We start from the raw sequence: 9,318 nt of genomic DNA, 5'->3' as shown, positions 1-9,318 counted from the left end.
CAAAGGTGAATTATTCAAACCCCAAAGAATTCCTCTCAACACATGACTATGATGCTCCCTCACTACTTCTGCTCATGATCAGAGATGTACATATCGTCAGCCACCAAGGGACATGCTCAACTGGTTAAGGTCAAACAACTGACAAGTAAATCTGTGGTATTGAGCAGAATATTTGCTGTAGCCCATCTTTTAATACCAAGACAAAACAATGTACATGATAACACTTCCAATCAATTAAGATCAGAAGCCATGAGAGCCACTGCCTGGTACTGCATCAGGGCAGTATTATTATTATTATTATTATTATTATTATTATTCCGCTGCTTGAACCCTTTGCCTCTGCTCTGTATTTACAGTATGGTGGTGATATCACACGCAAAATGAAGCTCCTTCGACACCAGGCTGAGGGGAAGAAGAAGTTACGTCGGATCGGAAACGTGGATGTCCCTCGAGATGCATTCATAAAAGTCCTGCAGAAGTGAAGCGTCCAGATTGCCAACCGATGCACAATGACACTCCGTTTCTGTCTGCGTCTAGAGACACAAATGCATAGATGCGAACTCATGTCCATATTTTTAGATGTGAGAGTGTGTGTGTGTGTGTGTTTATGTACAAGTGTGTAGTTTTGTGTGAATGTATACAAATATATATCCATTGAAAATGTATACGCATACTGTATGGGCAGAGAGAAGTTGATTGGCGGTCAAGCACATTGGGGTTACAGAGCTTAAGTTCATGGATATTGTGTATGTGGGGGGGGGGGCATGTTTGTGTGCGTGTTAGTGTGGCACATGTTTGTGTGTGTGTGTGTAGCGCATGTTTGTCTGTGTGTGTGTGTGCTGTATGTGAATGTGTTTGTATGTGTGTGCGTGTTTGTGTGTGTGTATGTACAGCACATGTTTGTGTGTGGGTGTGTGGCGCCTGTTTGTGTTTGTGTGCGTGTGCATGTGTGTTTGTATGTGTGTGTATGTGTGCAGCGGTGGTGATGGTTGTGGTGGTGGGGTGTGGATAGACAGGCAGCCACTTAGACATACACACAACAAAAACTGACCTCTGGCCAATATTAGGGAGTGGCGAGGGTGGTGAGCTGGCAGAATCATTCACACCCCGGGCAAAATGCACCACAGCATTTTGTCCATCTTTACATTCTGGGTTCAAATTTCACCAAGGTCAACTTTGCTTTCATCCCATTCAGGATCAATGAAATAAATACCAGTTGTGTACTGGGGTCGATGTAATCGACTTACACCCTCCCCTAAAATTGCTTGCCTTGTGCCAAAATTTGAAACCAGTATTAAGAAGGGAAGGTTTTTGTAAATTTTTTTTTTTTTTTTTTTTGGTATGATTTGTTAATTAATTAAAGTTTGGAATATTTGCATATTACCGGAGCAGTTGTTCTGTACTTGTTTTCATCAACTTATTCCAGCTTCATAATTAAGTTGGAAATTTACAAGAAATAGTGTGTGTGTCTGTGTGTCCCTGTCTGTTCCCCCCAGATATGAAAGTGTGACTTGCTCCAACAAATTAATTGCAAATATATTAATTTACTGAAGAACTATCCAAACCATAATAACAGGCTTCGGATAGTTCAACCAAAGAATACAGCTCTTGTTTTTGTGGTGCTATTGGTGGAAGCATGTGATATCTATTGAAATGACATATGCAGCATGGCTGTGTGGTAAGTAGCTTGCTTACCAACCACATGGTTTTGGGTTCAGTCCCACTGCATGGCACCTTGGGCAAGTGTCTTCTACTATAGCCTCAGGCCAACCAAAGCCTTGTAAGTGGACTTGATAGATGGAAACTGAAAGGAGCCCGCTGTACATATGTGTGTGTGTGTGTGTGCATATTTGTATGTGTGTGTTTGTGTTTGTCTGCCAACCATCGCTTGACAGCCAATGTTGGTTACCCTGTCAACAATGTTCTTTTTTTTTTGTTTTTTGAGTACAAACACACACAAACACATATCACATAAAAACTAGATATATGTCAGAACAATAGCATATCACATGATAGAGTGTGCTGTTTATTAGAATAATGAGATATTCCGTGAATCACTGTGATATTAATACTTTTTTTTTTAATATCAATAATTTACTGTAAATAAATTCAAAATTGTTTCTGAATAAATAGAAAAATATGTTTATGTTTATTTTTTAATTTGTTTCTATTTATTGTTGATTTTTGTCTATCTTGTGTAAGATGTACGGATTATGATATTTGATGAAGGACCCTTTCTTGTATATAATGAATTGAAAATGTTTAAACTTCAATGAATATCTTATACCGAGTACATTATTCACTTGGCGGTGGATATCCCATGCATGGCAAGGCAGAAGAATACGGGCAATTCAAATGGCCATCAAGCGCTGCATTGTATCTCTTAAACAACACCTACAGAACAGTAAAAGTCAATTAGTACATTGTGTATATAATCATCATCATCATCATCATCGTTTAACGTCCGCTTTCCATGCTAGCATGGGTTGGACGATTTGACTGAGGACTGGCAAACCAGATGGCTGCACCAGGCTCCAATCTGATCTGGCAGAGTTTCTACAGCTGGATGCCCTTCTTAACGCCAACCACTCCGAGAGTGTAGTGGGTGCTTTTATGTGCCACCGGCACGATGGCCAGTCAGGCGGTACTGGCAACGGCAACACTCAAAATGGTGTATTTTACGTGGTGAGAACCACCATCGTTTTAATGGCCACTGTTCCATACCTGCATGGGTCAGATAGAATTTATTGAGGAAGATTATCTATGGCTGGATGCCCTTCTTGTTGCTGCCAATACTCACCTGTCATTTCTAACTCACACCTGTATTTTTCCCCATGGTTGCACATCTTCCCTCAGAAGACTGAAAATTAACAACACCATTATGGTGTTAGGAAGGGCATCCAGCTGTAGAAACTCTGCCAAATCAGATTGGAGCCTGGTGTAGCCACCTGGTCCACCAGTCCTCAGTCGAATCATCCAACCCGTGCTAGCATGGAAAGCGGACGTTAAACGACAACGATGATGATGATGATGATTTGTATGATGCTAAAACTATTTACAATTCTATCTACAAGACAGATTGTCCTAGCATTCATACCAATGGCACCCCAGAATTTGAATGTATCTACAACTTTACGAGTAAAGAATATTGATGAAATATTCCAATGAAAACAGCAATCCAGTCAAACACAATTGACATGGTATTGTATGACACAAGGAACGAAATCATGCCCACAGTTGGGTAGGATGGAAACAAGCATCTACAGGGTAACTTATGCAGCATTTACAAATCTTGTATGTGAGCCACAGATGTTTATCTGTACCTATTACATAGCCACAGAGAGTTATATAACAATAAGTGATAAGTGCAACATAGAGATTTTCCAACAAAGAACACAACAAGCTGATTTCAGCATCATTTATTGCCTATTTTCCATGCTGGCATGTGTTGGACGGTTTGACTGGATCTGACGAGTCACAGGACTGCAACGGGTTCTAATGATTTCTACGGCTGGATGCCATTCCGACTGGCACTACTGATGTCACCAAGTAACTTGCAAGAGAAATGTTTAGGGAAAAGACACCCAACCAATGACCTGAGTCGGGGTGTGTTTGAGAGAGGAGGTGGCTTTATGCTAGCTGTTGAAGGCTAAAGTATGATAGTGGGACAAGCGCTGGTGTCTTGCTATACAGGACTGCCCTGCATTATACATGAGAGCAGGTGAGAATAGGTATGATAAAGAGAAAGATGACAGTGGTGGAATACCAGAACATACTTTCAAGACATGAGAAAGAATACAGGAGGAGAAAAAAGGGTGAGTAATTTCACAAGAATGTGAGATCAGAGTGACAGATGGTTAAAGATGGGTGTGTAGAGGTGGATGTTGAGATTGATGAAGAAGGGTGGAGGTGTGATTGGTGGGAAATATCATTATGGAGGGGTACAGATAAGAGTGATACAAGTGGCTTGGAGAAATGACATTTGTTATTCGTCTGTTATTTATTGTTTGTGATGGGACAGGCATGTTTTAAAGGGGAGAGTTTCCTAAAATGACCATATGGGCAGTCATATGTGCACACCCTTTTAGTACAATATTGTGTGTGTGTGTGCTTATGTATGTGTTTATGTGCATCTATTATATGAGTGCAAGCATATACCTTCACATGCACCTACACATGTGCACATGCTAATTCACAAATTCCTAATGTATGGATTCAAACACGAAAGCTAATGTTACTCTGGTAGTGACCAGCTTGAATTCCCCAAAGAACTTAAACAAATCTCGAAGAAACACACAATGAATCTGAATTAGAACGATTTTTAATTCATCTACAAATTTCCCTTGAAATTATTTCAGCCTAACCCCAACAAAATACTTGTTGCGCTTTAGCAGCAGCAGCAACAGGTTATAGGATGATGATGATTGCCGGGAGGTAACTTAAAATATTGTTCAACTGGAAGTGTTATAGGCGTAGGAGTGGCTGTGTGGTAAGTAGCTTGCTGACCAACCACATGGTCCCGGGTTCAGTCCCACTGCGTGGCATCTTGGGCAAGTGTCTTCTACTATAGCCTCGGGCCAACCAAAGCCTTGTGAGTGGATTTGGTAGACGGAAACTGAAAGAAGCCCGTCGTATATATGTATATATATATATATATATGTATGTGTGTATATGTTTGTGTGTCTGTGTTTGTCCCCGTAACTTAGCGGTTCGGCAAAAGAGACCGATAGAATAAGTACTAGGCTTCTAAAGAATAAGTCCTGGGGTCGATTTGCTCGACTAAAGGCGGTGCTCCAGCATGGCCACAGTCAAAAGACTGAAACAAGTAAAAGTGTAAAGGTCCACCAAAAAGTCTCAAAAAAACTGAAGAATATGTAATTGTGAGTGATCTCCCTTACACTCCAGCCGGTGAGTTTAATTAAAGCACCGCTGTGACATGTGCTTCTTCACACAACATCACTTAATCAGAAGTTTACGTTGAGCATGGCTGGACACTTCCGGCGTATCATCGCATCTAAAGTAAGTGTTCTTATGTTTTCTTAAAAATAAGAGATCAAAATTATGTGCTGATTGGTGGAAATATTATTCAGCGGACCAAATGCTTCGCGGTATTTCTTTCGACTCTTTTATGTTCTTAGTTCAAATGCTGCTTTGGTCGACTCTGTCTTTCATTCTCTCTGGGTCGATAAAATAACATATCACTTGAGCATTGGGTCGATGTGATCGACACCTTGCTCTTCTCAAAAATGCTGGCGTTTTACTGAAATTAAAAAGAGTTATTATTATTATTATTTGTAATATGTTGGTATCCATTACGGAAACACTGACCTGCTTTCGTTCCTCGGTTGTAAACATTGTTTATTGTATATGTTGTTAATGACTTTGAGAAAGCAAGAAAGTGAAGATTATATCGTCTTTATTCCTTTCACAATAAATTTCATACCTTATTTTTCTGCGACTCGTCTTCAGATGAACAGGACGGTGTTTTAAAGTTGTTTAGCCCAAGGTCAACTTTGAAACAGAAAGACTTATGATCAGCCGTAACTATCGCTTCATGTCTCTATGTATCTTGGACTACATTATCCAACGTGTACTCTTTTATTTAAAGACAAGTGAGATCTAAAGGATAATTTGGCTGTCGTTCTATGCAAATTAAGCAACCACATAGAAATTACCATCGATGGCTCGCATCTTTTGTTATTGTTTGGTGTAGGGTTGAGTCCTTAACAAACACAGGCTGCGAACCAGTTTCGATTCCTGTTGGATTCTTTTCAGTTTTCTCGCATTATTATTACTCTTGAATAATACACTAAATACACTGCTTCTCGTTTTTCCTTCTATGAATCCCTCAGGCTTATTCCATACTCTATTATCTAATATGATGATGGGCGAACATTTACCTTGACCGCTCTCTGTATCGAATTTCGAATCTCAAATCCCATTTAGTTGGAAGTGACGCTAAAAGTCTTAACATTTCATAATTGATTTCCTTCCATCTTATTATTTTGTGATTTCCTGACAAATGACCTTTTCGTCTGTTACGAATAAAACTTTCGTAGAAGTACCAATAGTACTATTTATAGAAACTGTAATAATTTATTATTGTATAATAGCAATGAAAGTAGTAACCATAGTTAATGGTAGAGAAGTTATATGATTATTAAAGCAACGTTTTTAAAGAAAATAATGACAGTTCACACTTAATGGGAATGTGTGTGTATGTTACCTTGTCTGTCGTTCTGAATAGTTACCGTGGAGTCCTTACAATGACTGGAAAGTAGGTGTCCTTGCAGTAAAACTTCGAGAGTTAATAGATTGGCAAATTCGATAGAGTATCGCACAAAATGCTTTCCCCGCCCTTTAAATTCTTAGTTCGATTCCCACTGAAATCGACTTTATCTTTCTTCGTTCTAACCTCGGTAAAATTAACTACCAGTCAGATTCTGGATTTATTTGCTTTCCTATGATGTAGCCTACATATCAATGGAATGATAAATAAGAGAAAAATATCCGAAAACTATCGCCTGCCTTTTATCAGTTTTTGTTTGGTTTCATATAGTAACTATTTGATTTCTTATAGTTTCTATATACGTTTATGAAAGCGTGGCTTTAGTGGGTCCACGAAATTAACGATGAGGTTGGGTGTCTGACAAGTACAATAATGGTTTCGAATTTTGTCACGGGGTCAACAGTTTTTGAGGGGGAAAAAAGGAAGTCGATTACATCGACGCCAGTACTTGACTGGTCTCGAAAGGACAAAAGGCATAGACGACCTCGGCTGAATTTGTGTTATTTACAACCCTCGTTCTGTTTAATGAGCAGAGTTATCGCACTTTAGAACTTGGACTAAGAAAACAAATGTCTGATACTAATGAAAGGAATAACTGAGGCCAGGGATTTGGGAGCGTATAAAAAGCATAGTTAAGTAATACTGGTTTCGAATTTTGACACAAAGCCAGCAATTTCGAGGTAGGGATTAAGTCGACTACATCGACTCCAGTGTCCAACTGGTACCTATTTCATCGACCCCGAAACGATTGAAAGGCAAAATCAACCTTGGCGGAATTCGAACTCAGAGTGTAGCAGTAGACAAAATACCGCTAAGCATTTTGTCCTGCATGCTAACGATTTTTATTTCTTTATTGCCCACAAGGGGCTAAACATAGAGGGGACAAACAATGACAGACAAAGGGATTAAGTCGATTACATCGACTTCAGTGTCCAACTGGTACCTATTTCATCGACCCCAAAAGGATGAAAGGCAAAATCAACCTTGGCGGAATTCGAACTCAGAGTTTAGCAGTAGACAAAATACCGCTAAGCATTTTTCCCGGCATGCTAACGATTTTTATTTCTTTATTGCCCACAAGGGGCTAAACATAGAGGGGACAAACAAAGACAGACAAAGCGATTAAGTCGATTACATCGATCCCAGTGCGTAACTGGTACTTAATTTATCGACCCCCGAAAGGATGAAAGGCAAAGTCGACCTCGGCGGAATTTGAACTCAGAACGTAACGGCAGACGAAATACCGCTAAGCATTTCGCCCGGCGTGCTAACGTTTCGGCTAGCTCGCCGCCCTCAAGTAATACGTAAAATACTCCATACAGTGGACCAAATTGTTTCTGATTCTTCATGTTTACAGCTGACCTGTTACAAGTGGTAACCAAACGATCGAACAGGGGAAGCTTGTTTTGGCTATCGTTTCTTGCCGATTTGGCTGGCTTGGACAACTACCAGTCAGTGTATATCAAAAATGACCTGCAGACATGGCATCTGAAAGGATGTGTAACATAACTGCTGTTCTGTTTGTACTGTGTATTCTGATGTGTATGTATTTATATATGATGTGTCTGTGTAGGTGTATGTATCTATGTACATGTGGAAATTATTGGTGTCATTCAACGAATGCTAATGTTAGTATGTACGAACGACGTGGTATAAATGGGCTGAAAGAAAAGCTAGTTACACGACGGATCAAACATAATGGGCAACACAGACAACATCATTAGTACAAACAGAATCATCAATGTCACCATTGTTTTAACGTCCACTTTTTCATGCTTGTATGGGTCAGGCGAAATTGCGTGATGATCACTATAAGCTTTAAGCTTATAAAATACTATACATATATATATATATATATATATATATATATATATATATATAGGTGTAGGAGTGGCTATGTGGTAAGTAGCTTACTTACGAACTGCATGGTTCTGGGTTCAATCCCACTGCGTGGCACCTTGGGCAAGTGTCTTCTACTATAGCCTCGAGCCGACCAAAGCCTTGTGAGTGGATTTGGTAGACGGAAACTGAAAGAAGCTCGTTGTATATATGTATATATATATGTATAAGTATGTTTGTGTGTCTGTGTTTGTCCCCCAACATCGCTTGACAACCGATGCTGGTGTGTTTACGTCCCCATAACTTAGTGGTTCGGCAAAAGAGACCGATAGAATAAGTATTAGGCTTACAAAGAATAAGTCCTGGGGTCGGTCGATTTGCTCGACTAAGGCGGTGCTCCAGCATGGCCACAGTCAAATGACTGAAACAAGTAAAAGAGTGAAAGATATATATATATATATATATATATATATATATATATATATATATACAGTTTCCATCTATCAAATCCACTCACAAAGTTTTGGTTTACCTAGGTGTATATTTGAAGCCCACACATTCAGACTGAACCCATAATTATCTGGTTAGGAAGCAAACATCCTAACCACAGCCACACCTATATGTGTGTGTGTGTGTGGATTGATGGAGAGAGAAAGAGAGAGAGAGTTTGAGTAGGAGGTGGAGGAGAGAGTGAGAGAAAAGTGACTGACATCATGAGGGAAAGAAGAGAAAAATGGAGGAAAGAAGAACAGCATAAAAATGTGTGATAAAATGTTATAACTAATTACCAGCCAACTAATTATTTTATTGATTATCATCTATTGAACATGATCCTGTTATTTTGCATTTCTTTATTCCTTCAGTTGTTCCAGTCATTTAGTCAATCAGGATTGCTGCCGAAATCACAAGAAACCAATTCTGTGGAGAAATTAGCTTCATTGGTCAAAGTGAAGAAAATATCAAAACATCATACGTAAGTTTTTGCTGTAAATTAAGTTCTAACAGAAATTAGACAGGCAAAAGCATGGCTGTGAGGTTAAGAAGCTTGCTTTCCAACCATGTAATTTTGGGTTCAGTCCCACTGCATGGCACCTTGGGAAAATGTCTTCTACTATAGCCCTAGGCTGACCAAAGCCTTGTGAGTGCATTTGGTAGGTGCAAATTTTGTTGAAGCCTATCATATATATATA

General features: G+C 39.4%; 2 protein-coding genes across 2 annotated transcripts in view; both read left to right on the top strand.

Moving 5' to 3' along the window:
- LOC106871983 (translation factor Guf1, mitochondrial) overlaps nucleotides 1–2,152 on the top strand; it is a 46,405-nt gene extending 44,253 nt beyond the window's left edge. The window contains exon 18 of the mRNA XM_014918775.2: nucleotides 357–2,152. Coding sequence (XP_014774261.1) covers nucleotides 357–482 — 126 coding nt within the window. The 3' untranslated portion in view covers nucleotides 483–2,152. The remainder of the gene's footprint in view (nucleotides 1–356) is intronic.
- Nucleotides 2,153–4,899: 2,747 nt separating this feature from the next.
- LOC106871987 (probable arginine--tRNA ligase, mitochondrial) overlaps nucleotides 4,900–9,318 on the top strand; it is a 30,365-nt gene continuing 25,946 nt past the window's right edge. The window contains exons 1-2 of the mRNA XM_052969021.1: nucleotides 4,900–5,019; nucleotides 8,992–9,101. Of these exons, the coding sequence (XP_052824981.1) occupies nucleotides 4,984–5,019; nucleotides 8,992–9,101 (146 nt within the window). The 5' untranslated portion in view covers nucleotides 4,900–4,983. The remainder of the gene's footprint in view (nucleotides 5,020–8,991; nucleotides 9,102–9,318) is intronic.

The sequence above is a fragment of the Octopus bimaculoides genome, chromosome 6 (assembly GCF_001194135.2).
Source record: "Octopus bimaculoides isolate UCB-OBI-ISO-001 chromosome 6, ASM119413v2, whole genome shotgun sequence".
Lineage (NCBI taxonomy): Eukaryota > Metazoa > Mollusca > Cephalopoda > Octopoda > Octopodidae > Octopus > Octopus bimaculoides.
Note: the sequence above shows the minus strand (reverse complement) of the source record. Positions and strands in the feature narration are given on the sequence as shown.